The sequence below is a fragment of the Helianthus annuus genome, chromosome 5 (assembly GCF_002127325.2).
Source record: "Helianthus annuus cultivar XRQ/B chromosome 5, HanXRQr2.0-SUNRISE, whole genome shotgun sequence".
Lineage (NCBI taxonomy): Eukaryota > Viridiplantae > Streptophyta > Magnoliopsida > Asterales > Asteraceae > Helianthus > Helianthus annuus.
The window spans coordinates 22,031,506-22,058,118 of NC_035437.2; the positions used below are offsets into that span (position 1 = coordinate 22,031,506).

The following is a 26,613-nucleotide window of genomic DNA, read 5'->3' on the forward strand; positions in this document are numbered from 1 at the left end:
TGGGGCGCACGACGGAGGAATGTCGCAACGTCGGACTTGAGCCGAACCTAGCCGAGTCGAACCGAATCGAGTCGAATCGAATCGAGTCGCGTCCACATAAAGTGTACCAACAATCTGTTCCAAGCAATACCGGAAGATGTTGTATTGCAAGACTGCTAAAGAAATTTGGGAAAATTTAAAAACAAGACACGTTGGCGTTGATCCGATACAAAAGGCTCGCTGGCATACACTAATTTCAGAATTCAAGTTAATCTTGTTACCTGGAGAAGTAAGAAATAGAAGGTTGTTGCTCTGTCGAGTGCAGAAGCGGAATTTAGAGGTATAGCTCGAGGTTAAGCGAAGTTCTTTGGATCAGGAAGCTACTAGAAGACATTGGTTTTTCACAAATGGCACCCAGTAAAGTTATGTGTGATAATACGACTGCAATACAGATCTTAGAAAACCCAGTTCAACATGATCAAACAAAACACGTGGAGGTAGATCGACATTTCATCAAGGAGAAACTGGAGGAAAGAATCATAGAGCTCCCATATGTATTGTCAAAAGATCAACTCGCAGATATTCTTACAAAAGCCGTCAACAGAAACACTTTTACAAGCTGCTTGAGCAAGTTAAGTATTGGTGACCCCCCTACTCAACTTGAGGAGGAGTGTTGGAAAGAAGACAATAAGTTATTGTATAGAGGCTAGATGTGTAATATGGTGTTCTATATAAACACCCTTCTTGTGTAAACCCTAATTACAACTTTTCACAATCTAATACAAGTCCCTCTTGATCTCTATACCAATTGACAACAACAACCCACTACGTACGCTTTAAATGAACTACTCTTAAGAATAAAATGACTATTGCATTACTAGACTCATGGGCATAGCTTTGAAGGGACGGGGGTGCACCCGCCCCCGTCAATGTTTCGATTAGAAGTGTAATATTTTCGATTTTACGTCTGAAAATTTTAAAATTATATAGGTCCGCCCCGCCAATTATTTTTCCCCAAAACCTCCTTCCTTCCCCCACCCCCCCCCCCCTCAGACGGAACTTTTAGTCAAGTTTCGCCACTGACTAGACTAATAAAAGGAATGATGCATGTTCTCCTTCATGACCTCCAAGTTGTGTGCATAGCTTGCTAGAAACCATGGCACACATCACCACATAACACAACCATTAATGTTTGCCATTGTTTCTAGTAGGGTACGTTTCTCCAATAACCGTTCTTTGCTAATAGACACCAACAGCCAGACACTTAACACAGATTTGTATCCACCTCTTGGCATTTTTTTGCACCCACCACAACTCCTGCCATCATAATCTTGAAAATCACCATTGTTTCGATCTAGTTTTGGGTTTTCCACTTTAAGATAATGTCATGAACTAAAACCATGTTTTTTTGTATATTATGGGTATTTTGATTAATTAGTACAATGACTCAAACCACCAACTGTTTGTTGAACGTTTGTTTCGTTTACAACCCTAGGGACGGTGGTTATGTTCATTCTAATTTCTAGGATTGGAAAGATGGAAGATAAAAATTGTGATGTTATGTGGAGGAAATAAAGTTGTGGGATAAGTACGTAGAAAAAAGAACCATATCCGGTTATATGTAGAAGGTTAGAGCTCGATCGTTGATGTCGAGAAATGAGAATTGTGGTATATATTACTTACAGATTTTATGTAATCTAATCTAATTATAATAAAACATTTCAAAGAATGCCATGTGCAATATCTCCTCCACTCTTAAAAATAATAAATATATATTAAATGATTGGATTTAAAATATATATATATATACTAGTAGGGTGCCCGCGCGATGCGGCGGGGTGACACTTTACATTGCGACACTACGAGATGCACGGGGGATGAAAGGATGAACTTTGATAAACCAAAACCACAAAATATTGAATTAGTTGAATGCTAGGTGTGAATATAGAATAATAAAACACACTGTTGATAGCTTTAGTTCAACAGTGAAACCAAATACATCATAGGTGTAGCTGATGAATTCTAATAAAATCTTGATTTTTCCTTTATGTAGCTGATGAATTCTAAGAAACTCTTGACTTCTCCTTTATCTGTATCAATCAAGAAAAAAGAAGCAAAAATCCAGTTACCCTTGCCCTGCTAATAACAAATTGTAATAGTCTAAATATAGAATGAAAAATCAATACATCAAGAAGAAAGAAATAAGAAAATCTGAAAATAACCCAGTTATATCGACTTAATGATAACAAGTTGACTATTAATACCCATTAGAATTCTTTAAGCCTGATAGACTTAATAAAAAGTGAAGCAAAAAAGCAGGTATACTATGAACTATTCACTAACTACTTACAAAATTTACAGAACTTGAAGCAAGATGATTCAGTTAAATATTAAAACGTGAATAAAAGTTATCAAACTATCCAACTTGCTTCATCCATGCAAACAAAAGCAACACAAATTTAACAATTATCATTACTACCAATTAAGGGGCTGTTTGGTAGCCTCTGAATGGTCATTAAGAGGCTACCTCTTAATGGAACCATTAAAAATTTTACCAATGAGAAGGTAGAAGAATGTGACATGTGATGGTTTACTATTCAGAGGTTACCTCTTAACCATTCAGACTTGTGGTTACCTCTTATTCATTCAAAGATTTTAAACCATTAAGAGGTAGCATCTGAATGGTCATTAAGAGGCTACCAAACAGCCCCTAACACGAATAAAAGTTATCAGCTATCCAAACAATACTACACTATCTTTGGAAAGAAACCCTTTAATGAAAGACTTCAGGGATCCTCTACAAAATGACTAAAAGAATTCCAGTTTCACAAATAAGGTTTAAATGTGATAAAGATGTTTTTTTATTAAAACTCTACTTACTTATTGATAGGGGCTTTCTGAAAGGGGAGAGATTTGGTTGAATAAATGAGGTTATGATTCAAAAATAATCAAACCTTGAGGAAGAGGATCCTCCTCAATAAACTTCCAGAGTCACAGGCTTCAATATAAAATTACCTCGAGGTAAAATATATCAATTCCAAAATCAGCATCGCTATACTATAGCATATGATAGTACATTAGAAATACATACCAAGCTTTCATATGTTCCCTGAAGCATGCTTTTGTTTCAAAACCTCATTAAAATCATTTGCATACAGGTAAGGTTTTGTTGGCATCCCAGAAAAAATTACAAAATTGCAATAAATTAGTTTAGTAATTTCAGTTTTAAAGGAGTTAGTCGCGAACCTAGCACACCAAGGGTCCATGACCACCATGGTCAGAATAGTAAATAAAAATCTGGTCATTTGGACCGCCATTTAACTTTTGTTTTATACCTGAGCAAAACAACAATAAAGTTGTCGACATTCACATCATCCCAATGTCATCATCTTCAAGTGACTTGTGGCAGATCAGAGAACATAGTGTGTTAGATTTAAAAAGTCATGAGTTTAAGTTGGTTAAAGTAAATGTTCATGAATGAAACACAAACCTTTGGGACTCCATGATACACATCAACACCTTCTGGGTTGTTAATAATGATTCCTTGTCTAGGATTATACCAATTCTATGTGGACTGTGGTAACAGATTGATCGCGTGGATGCTTTACATTTCGTGCCCAGTCCCATACATAGTTCATAAACACTGGAGTACGGAAAATGAATTAAAAATCATTATATATCATAATTATATGCATTTATAATGTATTTTTTTTTTTGAAAGACAAATTTCGTTTATTCCTTATCGTCTGTGGGACTCGAACCCATGAGCTCCACCTCCCAAGGTGTTTAAAGGCTTTGCCTTTGACAATGGACCACCACCTCATTGGTACATTTATAATGTATTAATTTGAAAAACTTTAACGCCCTAGACAAAGAAAACAAAAGCTTATTAGCATCAGCACATAATAGAGTTGGCAGACGACTTTCTCTCGTATCATTAAGCAAAAAACTACATCATTAGACTCGATCAAATTATGAAGATACTTGCAGTCATCAAGCACGTCTTGGCCGTCTTTGCTAGGTATAGATGCCCCAACATTAGTATAGCCATTACTATACCTTTTTGCTTCCTGAAATAATTTATTCAACTCAAATACTTAAATTTTATTAATGGAGAAACTAATTTTACCACTGCTGAAAAATAATTACGAAGACTTTTAGCTGTTGCAAAGGCTTTTTTATCACCTTTGACACTATCATCGGATGTATATAACGACTGTGGAACCTAAAAAAAAGATAGTTACATTGGTAAATCAAGCATCATAGAAAAGAAAATCTGGTTAAGAAAGTATCATTTTGTGCCATCAACCTGATGAGCTTGCAACATTCTTTTGACACATTGGCTATTTACATATCACCTGCAAAATCCAACCTGATTGGTCAATTTGGACACATAAAAGTTCTTCACATGTTTCAACCCAAACCGGTTTTAAGTTTTGACCCATTACCTAACTTTCCTAGCCCACCCATCTTGTCACCTACAATTCAAGCATACCTCGATCGAGGTACGTCGTATGTCATCAAACTTCTCTTGTTGAAATAAATTATCATCATACCCTTTAGGGTGAGGCCTCACTCTTCTTGATTTTCTTGTAGGTGATAGCACAGTTCGACAAAAATCTGAGGGATTTGACTCTATAGACTCCTTTTTGGTGGTGATCTTGAAAGCCAAGTTGGTTCAGTCGATTGAGGTCCAGAAGAAAAGTACCTAACACAACCACCAAATTTAATCCCTAGAAGTATATAAAATTTAACCAACCAATATAGGTTGCAATTTCGACCCACTTACTTTACGAATGAGTCGAGCTCGGTTATATTTGGTGGACCCCTTTTCTTTTTTCTCTGCTTTATATGTCAACATTGTATTAACTGGAATTAATTATCTTTCCTCAAATTAATCAAAGGGCAGAAAAATTCTAAGCTGGTTGAAGAGTTGCATAATTAAAAATATTCAAGATTCTGAGCTGGTTGTAGACCTGCATAATTAAGAATATTTATAATTCTAAGTTGGGTTGAAGACTTCAGAGTAACTGTAATTAATTATCTTTCTTCAAATAAAATCAATAGGCATAAAAACTCCAACATCAAAGAGCCTACAAGGATCATAAATATAAGAAACAAACACTTCCTTATACCTCAAGAAAATCAATTCAATAACCTAAGAGCTACAATAATAGAATAAAAAGAACATCTGTTTAGTATTAAAACAGAAAAATCATTGGATAACGATTTAAATTTGAAAACAAAACCCTACGTTCTACAAACGAAGCTCAGTATCATGTGGAAAAGCAAATTATTGTGACTACAAAAATTAGGGCAAAGGAATAAAGCAGTGAAAGAGAGTTTACATAAACAAAAATAACGGAAGTCACAAAAACTAACCACCTACAACTGACCTTTCAGAACTAAGAAATCCGGAAAAGAGATTAAAGTATTGAACTGTCCTTCATAAACAAGATTAAAGTATTGAACTGTCCTTCATAAACAATGACTGTTAAACGGCGAAGCAAATGGTTTGCACCAAGTTGTTGATTGAGAGTCGATTTTGCTATTGTCAATAAGAGAGAGGGAGGGGGGGGAGAATTTGATGAGTGAGATTTGAATTTTGAAAATGGATCTAGATATTTCAGGGAGAAAGAAAGGGTGTTTGAAAAAAGCCACTCATATTTTTTTCTGCTTTTAACACGTTTTCAACATTTTTTAACATGGTGATGCTTTAAATACTTGTACTACGTGCTATAATGCTTGTAAATGTTGAAAGTTGGGTTAAATGACTATAACTGACAAATAATATCCTGAATGGTGGAAAATTTCTTTTTTAAGGGACTAATAAATTATTTAAACTTGCAATCGTATCATTTATAAACATAAACATCATTGGGGTGTGCATGGTTGGGTTTTAATCACTTGTACATTAAGGAATCATCTATTTGTACATTTTAATCCACGTGTCGATATTAAACAAGACAACTACCGAAATGTCGACAAAAATGTGTAGGTCGTCATGTTGTCTTTGGATTTTTTAAAAAACATTATAGTTTATAAGATATGGTAAGAATGCATAAAAGAATTATAAGTTTGTTGTGGAGAGAGAAAAATATAACTAATTATCTATAATTTTGTTAAAATCTTAGGGATTTAAGTGTAATAAGTTTATGGGCTAAAAAATAAATAGTGTGTAAAAGACCAAACTACCCTCATTTTAGGGGTCTTTCTATAAATAAATGGGAGGAAAAGTTCTTATTTTTTAGGTATCTTAAAATGCCCTTGTCTCATGCATTATAATATAGTATAGATATATATATATATATATTAAAATAATCTTATATTTATGATTATATCTATTCTATAATCTTAATAATTAATAATTAACTAGTACTAAGCACCCTCTGCGTTGCGACGGAGACGTAAAACCGTGCCAAATAGCAATAATGTCACACCACCGCGAGCAACCACTAACACTGAATTTGCAGCGAAGAAATTAGACCAAGATGTAAAACTTAGAAAATAACAAATAAATCGATCTAGAACCTGCACGTTATGACTAAACTGTTAAATGGGAAAAAATAGCCGACGTAAAAACCTTGAACCACACACACACGTTGTTTCGTGTTAACTTGAAAAACTTAGAACGAAGCGTAAAACGGAACGTAAAACATTGAACCACACGCGCACGTTGCCTAATGTTAACTTGCAAAATTTGAACGAAGCGTAAAAAAAATTGCGAAAGTTGAAAAACATAGAGGGTCAAAGTTAAAAGTAAAAAAGTTATGAGATTAAATTGAAAAATTAAACGTTTAGGGTAAAAATAAAACTCAAATAGTTTTGGGTTAAAAATAATTTATCAAACATTTTTGGACTAAAACTAAAAATCAATTTTTTTAAAGTCTCCACAAAAACTAAGTACAACACCTATATGCACAAATAAATTGCCAATTTATAGTATCTAAATATTATTTATCTACTTACTTATACTTTAATAAAATATCTCTACTTCAATAAATAAAAACAAACTTATCAAAAGGAGATGGGATAACGAAATATTTATACACCCATTACTATTGGACGTAATAAAAAAAATCTAAAACCTCATCTATACAACCTAATAAAAGCCTTAATTAGGGGACACATGTCCTCCATCTAGAGCTTCAATTCTTCATTTTCCCTCCAAAATTGACATCCATTCCTATTCCCTGTGGTGAAGAGTCACACGGGATCCATTTCCATTCATTCGGGTCGAATTGGTTCTCCTATATAAACACACAACCCGACAATTTTGTTTCTCAATTAGGGTTTCTCAAGCCTCTCTCCCTCTGCTCTCTAAGACTCTTCATAGATCTGCGTATAATCCATCCGATTCAAGGTTAGATATTCCATATTTCTGATAAACATCGTGATTTTATAATTCCAATATGTAGATCTATGTTTTCCTGCAAGATCTGATTTTCATATTCATTCGTTTTTTTTCTAGGGTTTCATAACAGTCGATTTGTTTACAACTACATCAAGGTATGATTGCGATACTAAGATATTATTATGATAAGGTGTTCTTATGTGTTCTTTGTAGATCCAACATAGATTTTTTCAATATTTATTGATGATTATTGATCTTGATTTTTTTCATGTTTTGATTTGTGAATCGTTCGATATTATCATCCGAACTGTTTCTTCTCATCATTAATCATTGGAATCCTAATTCGTATCACTACAACAACATCAATACACCAGGTACGATTCAGATTTGTATATTCTATAACTTTGATTGTTGATTTTGAATCATTTTTTTCAAATCTAGATATGTTTCGTATCTAGGGTTTGTCGTCTTCCAGCACAGATCTTCAAAGGTGATCTAATGCTTCATTAACAAGGTACTGCCCTAATCTTTATATTTTTTATGGTTATGTTTTATGAAGTCTGATTATTACTATGGCATGTCAATCTACATGTTGGATTCAAACGCAAAGTCACTAATAAATGAGTTTTAACAAGGATTGCATACTTGCATTTGTTTTGATTTTGAAATTATAGATGGCGATGGATGTATTACCTGTACCATTGCCACAAAGTTCTTTGCCATGTCCAATTTATCTCGACAAGATCTCAAACAGGTATATCACTCTTAATTTTGTAAAGTATTTGTCAATTTGTAAACCACTAAACTTTACATTCTACATTATCACGTAGAATTTGAATTTTGTCTTAATCGAAGCCTCTTTTGATTTTATAATGTGTGAGCGACAAGGAATTTAAGTCTTCTTTGATATTATAAGTTTGTATACAGTTCAATTTTGATATAGAAAGTTGTAAGCACTATCACGGAATGTTAATAAAAAAGAGTATATTGATAGTGTGTATATATAAAATAACACAGGGTAGCCTACAACCTTTTACATTGTTCTAAACAACACTAAATTGTTCATCTATTTATGCAAAAAAAAAAAAAAAAAAAAAAACAAGTCGCATTCCAAGTCAAGTGATTTTGATTTGAATGGTAATGGTTAATAAAGTACTATGTCTCAACAATGCTTCGTGAGAAATAGCAAACTAATTTCTTCTGATGTGTCAATATTCAATAACTTTCTCCCCAACACACATTTGAGCAATCAGGTAGACTTAGCCCACCGAAATATAGCTAGGTAATCAACTTAGTTAAATCTTATTATTGGTGCTTTTCTTAAGCTTAAGAGTTCTGTGTTTCAGTTCACATAAGTTTCTTTATTGAAGAGTGGTCGTTCATTTTAGTTATAGATAAATAAACTCATAACTATTTGTTGAGCTGTTCTAAATGAGATTCATGGTGTACTATTGTAACAGTTATATCAGGTAATATTGACTGAGATGTAAAAATTTGTGCCGGTTAGGACTTTAAATGTGTTATTTTGGGTTATCTTAATTATTAATAGCCAGAAAGAATGGACAAATTTTAAATTAGAAAAACGATCAACGATCAAGGATGGAAATGCAACTGATTTGATAATTTCATGTTGCATTTGTTGACTATGTCTGTATAGTTGCCACTGTATTTCTCTACAGAAATTTCAATGTACAACACATGAAAATAGATGCCATGACTATTATGTAAATTCTCTTGAGTGTTTGTTGAGTAGTGTTTTTTGGGGAAGAGGATTATTTGTTTAATAAATCTTGCTGTTTGTTTATCTTTTTGCCATTTGAGTCATTTGTTTCTTCCATTATTTTGTTTTAGTGATATATGGCATACATTTTTCTCAGAGTTTGCTTTGCATATGCAAAAATTGGTGCAATTGTCCGTTCTAACTCGAACCTATGGTGGTATGTGACTATTTTCTTTTGACTACTACTCTGCACAATTGTATGTTTTCTATCTACCATTTCGTTTGCATTCTCAATTTCTATTTCAACCAATGTTTTAAAATCCGATTTTTATACTTACCGGATTTGGCTCAGAAACGACTTAACCGGGTGTATTGGGCGGTTCAACCGGGTGTACCGGGCGGTTTAACCGGTTCTACCGGACGGATCAACTAGCCGATTTGAATCGGTTTTTAAATCATTTATATCAACAGCTTAGTTTCATGTTACTAGCCCTCATATGGAAGTTTGTCTTTCCTTCATGAATTAATTACAATTTTTTGCGATGGTTACAATTTGCTCTTCAACAGAGCAATAATGTATTTTTATTTTATATTATTGTGTAGATATTTGAAAACACCTGTTGATGGTGTCATGAATGAATCAGTTCTAAAAAAAGGCTCGGTTATCAAATCAGTTATTCTTATTAGTTTCAATCTTTTTTAGCATTACATTAATCTTTTTCTCCTTCTATTTTCATGTAGGGTTATGTGTTGTGGTGCTTTTATATGGAAATGACATTGATCAAGAATGGGTTATTAACATTGTAAGGTAAGTATTCTTGCTTCTAGCATCATGTCAACTTCTATATGCCATCTATACATACCATAGTTATTAAAGGCGCGAGGTGCACTCAGGGCGATTTGTTGGGCCCGGGACTTTATCTACGCCTAGGCGCGCCTGGGCGCTCGCCTTAATAACTATGTAGAAGATTATGAACTAACCTGAAGATTAAAGGCGCGATGTACACTCAGGGCGATTGTTGGGCCCGGGGCTTTATTTGCGCCTGGGCGCTCGCTTTAATAACTATGATACATACATGTAAAGTGGGTTAAAAGCTCTACTACAAACATTAGTTTTAAACTTAATTTACTGTTATTTTCTATTTCGAGCAGAGAGTATGAGGCAATGAAGCATCACATGCTCTGATGACTAATCGAAAAGGTTAATGGCATGCAAGGAACTAAACAATTTTTATTGAAGATGATTATAGTGATGTTGACTGGTATTCATGCGTGAAGTCTACTCCCATAAGCAGTGACAAATGCTTCAATTTCCACTTTAGTTTTTCATAGAATATAATCTTTGTCAATACCGCCAAAAATGAAGATTATGTAAGTTTTTAAGGTAAGATGCATTGAGTTACATATATAAATTGCATAATAATACAGTTCTACTTCTCATGTTTGAAAAATGGGTGCATCATATGTAGGGATGAGCTCGGTACCAACCGGTATCGAAAATCCCCAAAATGGGTACCGGTATCCCCGGTTCGGTACCGGTATACTCGGTTCAGTACCGGTATTTCAGGGTAGAACTGGTAAATACCGGTACCAAAAACATCGAAAGTCAGTACCGAATATATTTCCGTTCGGGAAATTCGGTACCTGTTCGAAACCGGTACCCTACCATTTGCTCATCCGACCATATGTATATATTCCGACAGTAGCCTATCAACTTTATAAGGGGTGGTGCACCTATTTTTCCTCATTGAGCTTACTTACATATATGTTCTTTATATTAATCCTTCTTGCTTCGTTTGATACTTAAATGGACTTCATTATTATTTATGGCTAATGCACTTACTTTGTTAAATGCAGTGTTGCTAATTTGGTAAAAGACATCTATTTTAAGTTACATATGGATAATGATAGAATGTTACCTGTGACATTAATAGTGGTTTCCAAAGAGTAAGTGATATTTTCACTTATGTTTTTTGTAAAGCTTTGTTTATCAATATTTTCAAGTCTTTATATCATTGTTATATGTAGTGTGCATTTATTTGGGTATGTACTCTACTCACTTATTAAGGAAGATTTGATTTCCTTATTCTTACTTTTTTATACTTTTAAATACAAGCCAACTGTCAGTGGCAGTTGCTAATTTGTATATTCCAAAATTAAAAATAAAAAATCTGATTCTAGCTTTATTCACTGTGTCAACATGAACAATTGCTTCATAGTTTCGTTGTGATTTGAATATTATGAACTTGATAAACTTTGAAAGAATGAGTTTTCATGTCGAGGCCAGTAAGTGGAAACTTTATAAACTGGAACACTAGATAGAAGGATACGACGCTTACTGTTACCGGAAGCCGTAGTTAAAATAGAGGTCGACTATCGGTAAATTCCATAATCGAATTCCTTTGATGAAATATTATATTCAAATATTCCCAAAAATTTTGATAAGCAATGTGTCCCATTTATTTAGTCAACTTAACATTTTTTCATGCATTTTGTTCTAAGAAGAGTATGATTATTGTTGTTGGGTTATTTGATTTCAGCCTAACTATTGAAGATTGATCTCCAAAAGCGCAAAGAAGAGGTCATGTGATGCATGCTGTATGGGGTGGCAAAGGTCATTGTATTTGCATTTTGTTGGTTAAGGGTCGGATTGCTGGTCACATTATGTTGGTGGCGAGTCAGATTGCAATCTAACGTGTAACTTAAAGCTATAAAACTTTGTACTCAATTTGTTGCAACATTATAACCATATCTGTTATTTTTTTACCAGCTATGAATTAAAAAACTGTTGTTAATTTGAGGTTTTTATTATCAAAGGGCTATTTGCTAAAATTAATGGTTATAAATTTTAAATTGGCCTTTTAGTAATAAGTTCTTGACTGGATAACCCTTTTATTTATAGGAGCTTAAAGCGGAAGAATGCTTGAGCTTGAGAGAATTGTATGCAAAAAAGATTTCAGACGTTAACGCAGGAAGGTCAACACATACATTACAGTTTCCTGAATGCGAAACCAATAGGCGTAAACTGGTTGACGTTTACGCCTATGACAAAGTGTTCAGTATCAATGATAATATAACTAATAAGAAGTTGAAGACCTCGGAACACATTCAGAATAAAGAGTGAAATTTTCTATTTCGAGTTTTTGAGCGTTATTGGCGTCATACGTTTGAATTTAGTATTTTTCCTTTTTTGAATAATTGTCTCTTGCTTTAATTTCAATAATATTGTTATTTTATTTGCTGTTAGATTGACAATAATATTTCATGTTATTACGTAATTTCATATATCTGATTGACTTTTTTTCCTGTTAAATTTTTTTAAATGTCTTTGATTTGATTCAGCAAGAATACAAACATACTAGCAATGTCGAAGGTTATATACAAGTTAGTGACGATCCTAACTATCCTTTTTTTTTTGCAATGACAGTAACTCATGAATTGGTATTATACTATCCTATTTTATCTATAATTTATTATCTTTTATTATTGTTTCTATTTCATAAACTTTACATGTTTTAATGTTGTTATCAAATGTAGATCCTTCCCAAATTAATTACTGACTTAGGTGGTTACGAAGCTCCATCAAATAGAAGTATTAGAGTAATAGGATTTCAATTTATATTTCACAAAAAAAAAAAAAACGTATTTCCTTTGTTTACTTATCTTTTCGGTTATTTTAGATCTATAGTATGATACTTTCGTTGTATTTTAATGTTCGATTCAGATTTCTATAATAAGTCCATGCGTACTGTTTCTTTATGATCAGTTTAAACGTAATTTTTTTTTCTAAAAATAAAATAAAAGATATCATTTATCAACACCGCGAAATTCGCGGGTATTAGCACTAGTCATATTTATAATTAGTTATTATCGTTTTCACAAATGCTAAACATATAAACAATATACATATGTTTAAAATATATATGCTCTTAGATCGTGAACTAATTCCATTCCATCTCCTACTTTGATAACACTTTTTAAAATAAGAAAATATTAATTGGAAATAAAAGATACGAACTCTTTTGTATTCAAAAACAAAATTCTTTCCTTTCTTGTAAACACATCATTTAAAATGAATAATTTTATATTTTCTATAATTTTATATATATTGTTCATATTAGGGTTCATTCACTAGTTTCTTTTTATTTAATAATTAAAAACTTTTATTTTTATTTGATGACGTATATATTAAGATTTTTTATTTTTATAAGTGGTTCCGAAGTCTTTTCTATTTCTTGAGGTCTTATGGTGCACGTGCTATGATCATAATGCATGTGTTATTGTCATGGGGACATACTTAACCTTAATTTAAGGTAGAAGCATTGTTTCAGCCACAGCCATAAAATTATAATGAAATACGTCGTCGCGTATGGACCTGTTGCTAGACATGTGCCATTAATGGCCATGGTTTTTAATTTGAAAACTAAATACGCCGCTGAATCGGCTATGGTCCGTACCGGCCAAACTTAAAAACCACATATAATCAATTTTAGAAACTACTTAATACAATATTTAATTAAATGAGTTACATGTCATTTTAGTTAATGTGATTTGAGCCATTTTGACAGTTTAGTCCAAATGGTTCATTTATCACCTATGAGTCCAAAAAGGTTTCACCGTTAACATTTTAGTACAATAAGTTAACTTCATCCATTATTTTTGTTAACGAGAAGGGCAATTCGATCATTTTATATGGCCGAATTACCCTTCTAGCTAACAAAATTACATATAACATGATCGAATTCCTCTTCTCGTTAACAGAAAAAATGGTAAAAGTTAATTCGGTGGTATAAAAATGAAAACAATGAAACCTTTTTGAACTTACAAATGAAAAATGAAATCTTTCCACTAAACTGGAAAATGACACAAATCACATAAACTAAAATGTCATTTAACTCTAATTAAATACTATGCTATTACTATATATAGACATAACATGAAATTAGTTATATAGGTAAAAAAAATAATTAGATAGACTTTGGACATAGCATTCTAACCTAGTGACATCTTTAGGGTGGGATAAGATTTAGAGACCATGAGGTCCTTGGTTCGATTCGCACAAGCTGGTTTTTCCCAAATTTATTGGGTTTTCTCATGAATTGGTGTATATGCATTATTGACTAGTGGAGATCGATATGATCGGATGCATGGTTATGCTTGTGGCATGATGATACTCTAGTGATCCGTTAGTGATCCAAATTTGCCATTAAAAAAATTAGATGGACTTTACCATGAGAGGAAAAAATTAACATAGTGTAAGTTCATGATTCGGACCGAAACACGTGATTAGTGTGTGATTATGTTCAAGACGGGAGGATTAAAGACGGATAAAACAACTTTCTAGTATAATTTCGGTCGCATAAAGTTACAAAGCGGCCTGATTACAAGCTAAACCGAACCATACTAAAAGAGCATACATCCGGGGAGAGACCAAGTGGTGATCTCTCCCCCAAGTCTAAAACCTTCAAACTTTGCAAATGAACCAATGCTTGGTATTTATAGCCACACCACATTCACTTGCAAACACACACGGTCAAACGAATAACTCTCTCGTTTGACCACTTCAAACAAGCGGGTCAATACACGTTCGTTTGACCGTTTCACTAACTATTAAATAATTAGCATACAAAGTATTCTAATATATTCAAACAACATCGGACACAAAAACTGCACCAACAGATAGACTTTATTATGAAATTAATTGCATAGACTTTACCATGAAAGGAAAAAAATTAATTAGTGAGTTATGGTATAAGTAAGTGACAGGGAGACTTGAGTTCTACAATGGAGATCCAAGCTCAATCCTCACTCATGTCACTTTGGTGGATAAGGCAATAATAGATAGAGCATAGCCTACTTGTAGAGCCAAGGCCGACCCTGAGAATTCGTGTACCCTGTTCGAGCTCGAAAAAATGTGCCCTTAGGCCTTAACAAAATTGGGTATTAGGCTCACTAGAGATCTAAATCTAATGCCAAAGGGGTTAATAACTAATCTAAACAATAAGAATAGTTTTGTAACGAGGGCCTATGTTGGTGTTTGTATGGGTGTACCCTATTAAAAAAATATTTTACATACATATATCGGGTTTTTTTCATAAAAAAATGTGCCCCTCGAAATATCGGGCCCTGGCCGGTGGTCCTCCCCGCTCATCCCCAGGGCCGGCCATGTGTAAAGGTGTTAGCATCTATCCTGAGCCCACTTAGTTTTTCGTCCCACCGTTTGTGTTACACTAAAGAGTTATGCTATTGTGTGGTGGTATAACTAATAAGTATATAAAAATAAAAAATAGATGAAATTCATTTACATAAATAATTACGATATTTACTCATTTTCACTCATGAGTAGAACTCTGTACAAGTGGACAACATTGACATTCATCTAGATATAAAAAAATAGATAAACAATAAGATCACTAGGTATACCACTATTTGTGTGCATCGTTATATATATTGGGTTGTTAATGAGCCAACTTAAACTTGAGCTCGAGCTGGTGTACGACTCGGGCTATCTCTGGACTATGGCTCACGAAGTTAGTTCCATGAATTTCTTAACTAAAAGGTGAATACATGTTTCACACTGAACAACCAAATGTTCAATGCACATTCCACACAAGGATAGCGAGATAGGCCGAAAGACAAGAAGAGAAACATGGGATGAGGAGATTGAGAGGCAGATGGAAGAAAGACGTGAGAAGATGGTGAAACCGTTGTTGGTGATGGTAGTGGAATAAAGATCGAGAGTCAGAAAGATGAGGGTGCTCATGGCATGACGGTGGCGGAAGCCGTGAGTAGTGTAGGAGTCACAAACACAAATTCATGGCGGCAATTAGGACAAGATGCAAAATAGGACACTAATTTATTCTTGCTAATTTTAATGTCTTTATTTTACTTGTGCGCTGCCCATCTTACGATTAAGCAGGCTCATCGGCTCGAAATCTTTTAGCAGCCAACAAACTTGAGCAAAGTTGATTAGTTTGAGTTTTTTTTTTCAACCTATTTTCAAATAAGTCGTGAGCCATGAGTTATTATAACCTGCGATGTATCTTACATAACACTAGACTGTTGCGACAATTAATATAGCAAAACACATAAAACTGAATCGTTTAAATTTCTGATCCATGGACCTACACTTTACTTACATGTATACGCAAAACTTGTTCATACTGTTTTTTAATTTCTGGAGGTACGAGTAAACATTCCATTTTTATCATTTTCTTTTATACATGTTACAATTTTTTCGGAATGAAAGAATAAATTATTTGTTTTGTTTCATATCCTAGGGCAGGCATCATGCTGAAGCCCCAACCACGAATATTTAGAGCAGCAACAGAAAAATATAAAACCGCCAAAAAAAAAAAAAAAAAAAACTAACCAACCACTATAGATCCATACTGACAATAAGTGTTAACCTATATCCATATCCTATTTATATCCTATCCATCTTCGGCTACTTTCTTTTCTTAATATAGAGCAAAAAACAACAACTACCATTACTCATGTAATGATCGCAAACAGGCACACAAAACTAAATATTGTACAATGTAGTACTATCAACTTCATAAATATAAGATGGGTGCAGAAGCGTACACTTTCTTAGGCCACTCGGTGTGGGGTCGTCCTCATATAATCATCGCAAACAGGCACACAAAACTAAATATTGTACAAGGTAGTCATTATTAACTTCATAAATATAAGATGGGTGCACAAGTGTACTCTTTCTTAGGCCATTCGGTGTGGGGGTCGTCCAAGCCCGGCGACGCCCCCAAACACTATTTCAGGTGGCACGTCGTCGTCAAGATCGGCGGGGAGTAGACGAAGAGGACGGGCAGAAGATGACAAAACCCCTCTCACACACCCATCCTTCATTTTCTTAGGTTCATCCTCTTTGCCCCATCCTCACACCCATTCTACGTGGCCGCTGACGTGGAGGCCCATCCTCCATTACCCACACCGAGTAGCCTTAGGATGGAGTACCATACTTTTCTTACAGCTAGCAAGCCACCGCACAATTAATAGTCGGTGCATGGAGTCCGTGAGGCAACTGAGTAAGGTCCAACACATGAACATGTTACTATGTCAACAACATAAAGTTGCTTATTTCCTATAAAATCAAGACTTTCTATATATTTACATTACTCATGTTATCTTATATATCTACTGGATTCGCTTAAAATAAATACCATGGATATAAAAATGATGACTTACCTGCATACGCATTAGCAAATCCGCACTTTGTTTGAACTTAAACCGATTAAGTTTGAAGTTAATACGAATCTTCTCGATCTCGGCTCGTTCCTCTTTATTTCCTGCATCAGGATCGAACTCCCAGTGTTGACGGCCGACATGGTTGTTGGTGGTTGTCAGCCATTCTTCACCAACTCCTGCTGCTATCTTCAACTTCCACATTCTTTCTGCTTCAAAGTTCATCAACAAGTAGTCATATACATATATACACGATAATTATAAATAAATGTACTTATACACACATAGAGGGAGAGAGAGGTGTCTTTTTTTGTGAATATACCTAGTACTTGGTGGGGGTAAATCGCAGAGAGTAAGGGGGAACCGAAAATTTATATAGAAAGCAATGGTGGGTGGGTGTGTGTGTGTGTATGGGGGGGGGGGGGGGGGGGGGGGGAGAGCAATGGTAGGGGTGGGGACCGAGCAATAAAAGTTAACTTTTTCTATTTATATAAACCTGTAGTATTCTTCGTTATTATTAATTTATAGTACATCCTAGTAAACAATTTATGTGCTTGGGACTTTCGGTTGTATAAAATTTCCAAAATGTCATTAACAAGGGACTGAAGGGAGGGATCTCATATGTATGAAAGATAATAGATATCGCAACTAACAAATAAATAAATCTAAAATATCTTAAAGTCAGACTCACATTCATATTTATGGTCTTTGAGATTGCTTGTTTTAGCCAACTTATAACTTATTGACTTTTTAAAAAGTTAAATGGTGTTTGGTATTGTGAGTACATGTGAGGGGAAAAGTTATAAGGAGTTTTGAAAAATCACTCAATTATGACTTATTAACCTTTTGAAAAGTCATAAGAAGTTTTCATAAGCAATCCGAATTCAAGTGCTAAAATGTGTGTTGAAGTTAACTTATGGCGAGGACTCAATCATGGTTCTTGGTATAGTTCCTTTCTTGATTGGTTCTGGTAGGCGTTTACATATTGACCTCCTCTATATACAATTAGTAGTACAACCAAATCAACGTACATTTATCTTTGTAAAATAGTGAAATGTCATGAAAACAAAATCTAATCCAGACATCAAAATATGTTAATAACCAATTGCATAGATGTTACAAAGTGATTCTATAAACATTTTCAAGTATTAGAGCCTAGAGGTTTCCTTACCTTGATTTCGTGATGGTTATACCACCCTCAAAACGCTAATGCCGCCACAACTAGTGATCCCATTTTGTTATGTGTTCGGATATGGGTTAATGACTCATCATAAATCTCGATAGATGATTGTTGATCTCAACTAAATAAAATATTGAGAGGTAGTATCAATTATTCCTCCAAACTAAAAACCAAGGTTGTAAGAATCGTTGGGCGCTAGTCAGCCGATGGGTTATCGACTAGTGATTAATCCGGATAAAAAGAAACGTTTTTAAAAATCAACGACTTAAAAAACGAATTGTTTAAAAAGTTTAAAATGATTTAAAAAAAACGAAATAAAATGAATTGTTTAAAAAAACCTTAAAAAACAAACAACTTTAAAAAGAACGATTTTAATAAACAAACGGTTAAAAAATGAATAATTTTAAAAAAAGATAGACGGTTAAAAAACAAATGATTTTAAAAATGACGTTTATAAAAAAAACAAATGCTTAATGAAAATACATATTTATTTGTATATATAAAACATATTTTGTTAAATAATAATCGTGAAAATAATGAAATTAAAAAAAAAAAAAAACTTAAGGTAATTTCATTAATAATCTTTTAAATATTAAAAAAAAACTTTGTAATTATCAAAAACAACCCATGAGGTAAATAATGACATAATTACCCTTACACTTAACTGCAAAAAAGTAACAAAGTTAGTGTCAGAAGTCAAAATCGTTATAAAATGCAAACTCAGATATATTAAAAGATCTTTTTGGACTGAAAGGGTTAAACCACCTAAACCTAAGGCGCTAAAATAGTAATTCACTCCTTTGTAAATAACTAGTAGATGCCCCGCCCGCGTTGCGGGGCGAGTGCCGAATAATTCTCAACCAATTAAAAAAAGACTATTATAATTTTTCTAGGAAAAAAAACAAAAAACGATGATAAGACCGTAGTAAACCAATTAAAACAAAAAAAAAAACCTTTATAGTTTTTGTAAAAAAAAACTAAAACAATGGGAAAAATGTAATTTTTAACTGAGGGCCAAATCATAAATTTAATTCGGAGATAAATTGTAAAGTAAATGGACAAATGGGGGAGTGTGAGGAAGTTGCCGGCACGACTGTAATTTTACACTGGGGGCAAAATTGTAATGTCACCAGGAAAGCAAACAAAAACGATGGGGAAAATGTAAACTTAAGTTGAGGGTAAAATCGTAACTTGGCTGTGAGAAAAAAACTAATGGCAAAACTATAAATTTATACGGGGCAAAATCGTAATTTTGAACCGATGGCAAAATTGGATTTTTTAGCCAGGAGCAAAAGCGTAATTTTTTTTAAGTGGGGGCAAGAACATAACTTTGGACTGATGGCAAAATCGTAAATTTAAGGGAAAAAACTAATGGCAAAACTGTAAAATGAAACGGGTGAAAATCGTAATTTTTTACCGGGGCAAAATTGAAATATTTAGCTGAGAGCATAAGCGTAAGTTTATTTTTAAACGGGGGAGAAAATATAATTTTTAACTGATGGCAAAATCGTAATTTTAAAAAAAGATAAAATCGTAAATTTATTGGGCCAATAGGGGAGTACGAGACACCTACCTGGCACTGTTACACCTACCTCCCTTTTTGCTCAATTGAGAGGCTTCACTATTGAATTATGACGTCAGCCTCCTCTTGTGATTGTAGTAGTTTAAATTCTACTAACTTTTTATGTTAAAAATACAATTCCCCATGCGTCAAGAGTCAAAACAAATCCTATCAACTCATCTTGATTAAAGGCTCAAAAGGCTCAAAAAAAACTCATATTGATTAAAGGCTCAAAAGAGTTCTTACGGTTCTCTTAACTCTATTCTTATTTTACCCAATTCCAATATATATAGGAGTGAGTTATCGTACAACAGCCCCTTAATGTGTGACCGGTATGGACTTAGTTACGCACGTTTATTTGTAAATTATACACATTATAAATTTCAAACCCTAATTACGGATGAAGAAGAAATCACGCATGGTTAAAACACAAAATCACGCACAGGTTGTTTCAAACCCTATTTACGCATGTTATATGCATAATTACGCTCGTTATTTGGTAGTCACATACCGTTCGCACGTTAAGAGCCTTTCGTATTTTAAACTTTCTCTCTCTCTCTCTCTATCATGAGAAAACTACATATAGATGAGAAAACTAGAAAACTAACTAAAAACTTAAAAAAAAGCTAAAAACATACCAATTTTTTTTACAATTTTTTATAAAAAAATCGCTAGTTTTTATATATAAAAAAATTTTCAAAAATAAAAAATTTGTTGTACTGCACATGTGCATTATATGTGTACTACACATGTGCACTATATCCGTAATAGTGCACATGTGCAATACAACAGAAAAATTTATTTTTTATTATTTGTTTTGAAATTTTTTTCCATGCATAAAAACCTGCGATTTTTTTATAAAAAATAAAAAAAATTTGGTATGTTTTTTAGGCTTTTTTAGTTAGTTTTTTTGGTTTTCTCATTTAAACTAATTTTCTCATGATCCATCCCCTATATATATAGGAGAAGGATCCGTTAGAACCACCTTTTATTGCGAGACCCGCGAGAACCAGTGTGAACACAACCAAACATAACTACAAAAATTTAAAAAACACACAAAAAAAATTTAATATATTTTTTTTATAAAAATGCTACTTTTCGTTAATAAAAAATATTTCTTTTTTAAAATAGTGATTTAAAAAAAAATGAATACTAAAAGTAGCGATTTTTATAAAAAAAATATTAACAAAAAACTTTGTGTGTTTTTTAGTTTTGTTAAGATTTTTTTAGGTTTTTTGAGGGTTTAGTTTTTAGCATTTAGCTTGGGGGGGGGGGGTTAGGTTTCTTTTTAGGATTTTTTAAGTTTTTGGTGGTGTAGTAGGTTTATTTTGTTGTATTCACATTGATTCTTGCGTTTCTCGCAATAAAGGTGCTTCTCGCATAAACCCTACCATATATATATATATATATATATATATATATATATATATATATATATATATATATATATATATATATATATATATATATAGAAACAGGATCAGGAGAAAACGCACAAAAGTGTGAGAACAGTGAGAACGCATCCTGTACCAACATATGGCGCGCGATATAATTAGGGCGTATGGGATTTTTTGTCATTTTATCTTCCGTTTTTCCAATTCCTCTTTTCACAATACTGATTTATTTTTGGGGTTTAAGATTTTTTGGCGTTAACCAAATTCAATAATTAATGGCGTTTTAATGGTTTCATTGTATTAACATTTTGGCGTTTATGGCGTTTTTCAAATCGTATGCCATTGGAACCCCAGGGGGTCAGAATATCTCTTTGAATGACGTTTTTCAAGGCGTTTTAGACAAGATGGCCCATTGTTCTATTATTTTTTATATACAGTTTGACGTTTGTGGTATCTTGGCATTTTACAATTGGAAAATTATATTACAACCACAGGAAAAAAAATAGAAGCGAAAAAAATAAATTAAAAATCCTAATCGCATCTCTCTTGATAATCTTCACTGTCATCAGTCTCTCTCTTCTTTAATACTACAAGAACTGTCACCAAATATATGGCGTTTTATGTAAAACTTAACAAACCCATCGGTTTGATTATTTTGCCTGCTCGTTTCTTAAAGTGGCTTTTTGTGGATGTTTGGGGACATAGATCTATGACGTGTGGGTGGGTTTTTCGCTTTGTTCTTCAACTTAATCTTCATCTTTATAATCATCCCACTTTTCAGTGTCATTGATCTCTTCTCCTCATCCAAGCCTTCTTCAAGAACAAAGAACACAAAATGACATATGACTGTCATCAGTATCTTTTTCTTGAAGATTTGTCCATCTCATGTAGCAAAATCTTACTGAGTTACTCCCTCACCTAACAATCCATTCAGTGAAACTTCACGAAGAACAATACTGAATATCCAAGAAAGCATATTAGCTATCTTTGATTTTTTTTATTTTTTTGGCGTTTTTACAGTGAGTTGTATTTAGTAGTATTGGCGTTTGTTTTTTTGGTTTGATGAAATGGAAGTTCCTGAGAGGTATCATTTTATAGGATGTCTTTTGGCGCGTAGGTTAGGCGGTGCATTATTATAATAAAGTATTCATTGTTTCAGTTACTGTTTGTAATTATTGTTTTTGATAAGCTTTATCTCTTAAGTCTGTATTAACACCCCGTGTTTCGAAAGTCAAAATCAAAGTCAAGATTGAAGTCAAAGGAAGAAAAGATTGCTAATTGTGATCTGTCACTCCTTGCTCAACTCCTGTATTGACTTCTTTGACTTCTAGATAATCTATTTCTTTTATCGCATTAGTTGTATTATGTGGAGTACTTGTTAATAATCGAGGTTTAATCGCTATTTATCGTTTGTTTTATCGCTTTATCGCTTATCGCATCGCAATCGTATTCGCGACCCAAATTATGCGTTCTGGATATTGTTTTACGTGTGTGCTATTTATGTGTTACTTGTGCATGTTTAATTATGTTTATGTTGTGGTGATTAATCGAAACGCAATCGCAACTCTATCACAATCTAATCGCAAACGCTAAACGCCAGTTAATTATGATGATTGTATGTTAGATATAGTATTTGTGTGTTTATTATTAATCTATCGCATCGCCCCTTCGAAACGCATCGCAACGCTCAACACGCGAATCGAAACGACGAGACTCAACACGCCGAACACCTGGATCGAGTGGCCGACAGATCAAGTGGCCATCCGATCAGATTGTCACCCGATCGAGTCGCCATCCGATCGGTGACCATTCCGACCCTATGCACTTTCCTCTTTTGGAAACCCTATAAATACCCACCTGTCACATCATTTATGATGTGACAGCTCTCCACTCGACCTAGCCACACTCCAGCCTTCTTTCTCTCGATTTCTCGTGATTCTTGTAAGTTTTCAACCTAAATCTTGTACTTCTACGATCTACACGCACTTCTTCATCTTTTTCTCTCTTGAATCTTAACTTTTAACAGTGAAATCCGTGGATTTGAGGTGTTCTAGGGTGATGTCATCATGGAGTTCTTATGAACTTCAAGTTTTGGCTTCATTCCACCAAGAACAACTCAGATCTGAAGGATTCCCACAAGATTAAACAATGTTTTCGCATAGATCTACACATATTCATGGTTAAATGGATTGAAAGATGGTTTTCCAACTTTCTTTCAACTCTTTTACACTCAACGCACTCAAAATCGATAGAATAGGAGCTCGTTCTGATCTTCTACTCCTTCTTAGTGATGTGTCGGTTCAAGATCTGTGTTCTATCAAAGAGACAACCGACCTCGGGTTAAACGCGAACCACCGTCTCGAACAGTTGACCTACCGGACTAGGGTGATTCCTGTCCGATCGGATCACCTGGGTATTGATGGGGTTTTCTATTGTTTGGCACATCGTCATACCGTCTCGATCAGAACTGCAAAACCTTCAAAACAATCAAGTGTCAAAGACGATCAGGCCGTTGGGACGGATTGTCGTCCGATCGGATTGCCATCCGATCGAACAGCCATCCGATCGGCTCACACTTGGTCCCACACTTAAGCTTTTAATTCCAACTTTTCGAAGATCTGAACGTCGAACGGATTGCCGTCCGATTGGATTGCCATCCGATCGAACGGCCATCCGACCCTGTGATATTTGGACCTCAACACTTAAACAATTTTCAACATGTTCAATGCATGAACGATGACCAACGGATTGCCACCCGATCGGATTGCTATCTGATCGAGTGACAACCTGCTGTGAACTTGTTCTCACTAAGTGTCCTACTAATCTGATCGCTGATCGATGTCGAAAGGTCGGTCAAAAACAAGTTTAAAATTTGGTCCTAAGTACCTTTACTAGCAAGGGTAAGTAGGGTCGTCTCCACAGGGAATATGTGGTTAGTGTTGATTGTAGAAACCTAGATTAACTATTGCTTTGATTGCGTTTTGAGATTTTTGATCGAGAAGAATTAAGAAAGTTATCAATTTTAAAGAAAAGCAACCCCCTCCGGATTTCCAGTTCAATGATTCACCCAAACCTGTTTAATTAGATAGATACCGAAAGGTCTTGTTAACGGTTTAGTTTGATTGATAATCAAAGACAAGTTTTTAATAATAACCTATGCAATTTAATTACCAAATCATAAGTGCCAAGAACCCACCCAATAACCAAACTACTCACGATGCAAGAAAACCGAATGCGAATGGTAAAAGATGAATAATTGCAACACTCACAATTCTTTTAAACAAAACTAAACCACAAGTATTCTTCAAGTTATGAAAAACAATCCAAAGAACTAAATAAACAAGGTTTGAGTTTCACATACATGAACCATCCACCCGGAGGTGGTCACAAAAGAATCTAGCCACTCATAATCATGATTTGATCTTCTTGGTTTTCTTGGATGTTTGATTGCATGAAAGATTGATGAAAATTGAGGTTGGGAACTCCAAAATTCGTCCTTAGGAAGTGGAAAACGGCTAGGGTTAGTGAATATCTCGTTTTGGGGTTGAAGATATCTTAAAATAAAGTGAAATCCTTAATTTTCGCGTGACTATCTGCTGTCAGCGCAAGGTTGCGCCCCCCCTGGCACAAGGTTGCGCCCCTGACTGACTAGCATCTGTATTGCGCCCAAACTGACACCAGGTTGCGCCAAACTGGTTTCTTCTTGCGCCAAGTACTGGTTTCTCACCATTTTTCGCATTTTTCAACTCCCAACTTGTGTGTAAGCTTCTAACCTTCATAAATCTTCCCGAAAACCTCCCGTTTAGCTTCAATATCCATCCGTTAAGCTTTGGGTACCTACAAATAGAAACACACTCAAAGTAACCATGTTTTATGATGATAAACCCTTAAAACCTTATATTTACACATGTTAAAACACGGTTATTTATCCTTCTATCACATCCCCACACTTCACCTTTGCTTGCCCTCAAGCAAACCCTTACGGAATTACTCACCATCGTAACAATACCTCTAAACCCCTATACCGATACAACCGTTTAAATCCCAAGTCATACCCATCCCATAGACTAACACAATCGAGATTGACAGTCCGACAAGCAAGTGATGCAATTTATAAAACTTAAGACTTATCCATTCAAGACTAACATGCTTAGGGTTAGAACACATGCTACACACCCCTCACAATCAACTCTCCTCTCGGTTTAAAAGTATGAACTAGCGTGTAATGTGCTAGTGTGTGTAACACTCAAAACCAAACATGAAATCCTGTAATCATAAGCTTGTATAACAATCATTCCTCCACTGTATCGTATAACACGGCACATATCAAAAGGACTTTCGGTTTTGGGCTTAGGCTAAGGGTATGAAATTTTTGGCTTATATTTTTTTTATGTGGTGAACAAACAAACGACCAAACCATGACAACTTTATTTGCAAATACATAACGACTAACACATTCGGGTTGGTTTCTACCCAAGAACATAAACGATATTCACAACACTTCTATTTTTTCCTTTTTCTTTTTCTATATTTTTTTCTTTTCTCTGTTTTTTTTTCTTTATTTTTTCAATTATTCAAAACTCGTCGTTCACGGTCGATATCAAGACATTCACATTGGGTGGACAAACGAATGGTAAATAGGCTCAATAGGGCTACTAAGGGTGATGATTCGGTAAACACAAAACAAACAAACAAGTGGTGTAAGGGATATCCTAATGCCTTTATCATTTACATGCACGTATCAAACCACAGTCTCAGCATGCATCAAATCATACAAGTTCTAACACAGAATAACATATGGCCTGCTCTCAACAAATGAAGTCATTATGTAAATCATTCTATCATTCTACAGGCTCAAAATTCTCACCAAAGAAGGGTAAAAAGGTTGCCGACACGTAGCATATGCAATCTAAAACATGTTACCCTTAAATAGACATCTCTTTTCAATTCTTTTATCCATAAAACACTTGTCGGACCTACTCTCATGAAACTTAAAGGAACGACCATGACAAGGGACTATGTTAGTTTACTACCAGCAAGGAACCCATTAGTGATTGAAACATTCGGTTTTCATATCCATTTAGTTTACTTAAGGCGATGAAATTCTTTAAAATTTTTAAAATTTTCAATTTTTTCAGTTTTCATCATTTTCAATCATTTTCAACCTCTTTCAAACTTTATCCCAAGCCTTTCCCTTCCCGGGTTTCTATATCCCCACACTTT

The 26,613-nt window shown here is 34.2% G+C and overlaps 1 protein-coding gene and 1 long non-coding RNA gene across 12 annotated transcripts in view; both read right to left on the minus strand.

Annotated features, from left to right (window-relative positions):
- The window catches only part of LOC110940172 (lupeol synthase), a 30,823-nt gene extending 13,161 nt beyond the window's left edge, over nt 1–17,662 (minus strand). For both annotated transcript variants that reach the window (XM_035990698.1, XM_022181734.2), the window contains exons 1-2: nt 17,578–17,662; nt 17,259–17,464 (exon numbers count right to left, since the gene is read on the minus strand). In XM_035990698.1, the coding sequence (XP_035846591.1) occupies nt 17,259–17,459 (201 nt within the window). In that variant the 5' untranslated portion in view covers nt 17,460–17,464; nt 17,578–17,662. The remainder of the gene's footprint in view (nt 1–17,258; nt 17,465–17,577) is intronic.
- LOC110940174 lies at nt 1,854–5,798 on the minus strand. Of its 10 annotated transcripts, none has more exons than XR_004894310.1 (6): nt 5,376–5,793; nt 4,769–4,955; nt 4,428–4,687; nt 4,289–4,337; nt 4,165–4,204; nt 2,606–4,049 (listed from the first exon to the last, which is right to left on the minus strand). It is a non-coding gene; the product is annotated as an uncharacterized LOC110940174 (long non-coding RNA). The 10 variants fall into 10 exon arrangements; XR_004894311.1 differs by having other exon boundaries at nt 4,475–4,687; nt 5,376–5,792; XR_004894303.1 differs by having other exon boundaries at nt 1,854–4,204; nt 4,475–4,687; nt 5,376–5,790.
- Nucleotides 17,663–26,613: the final 8,951 nt, after the last annotated feature.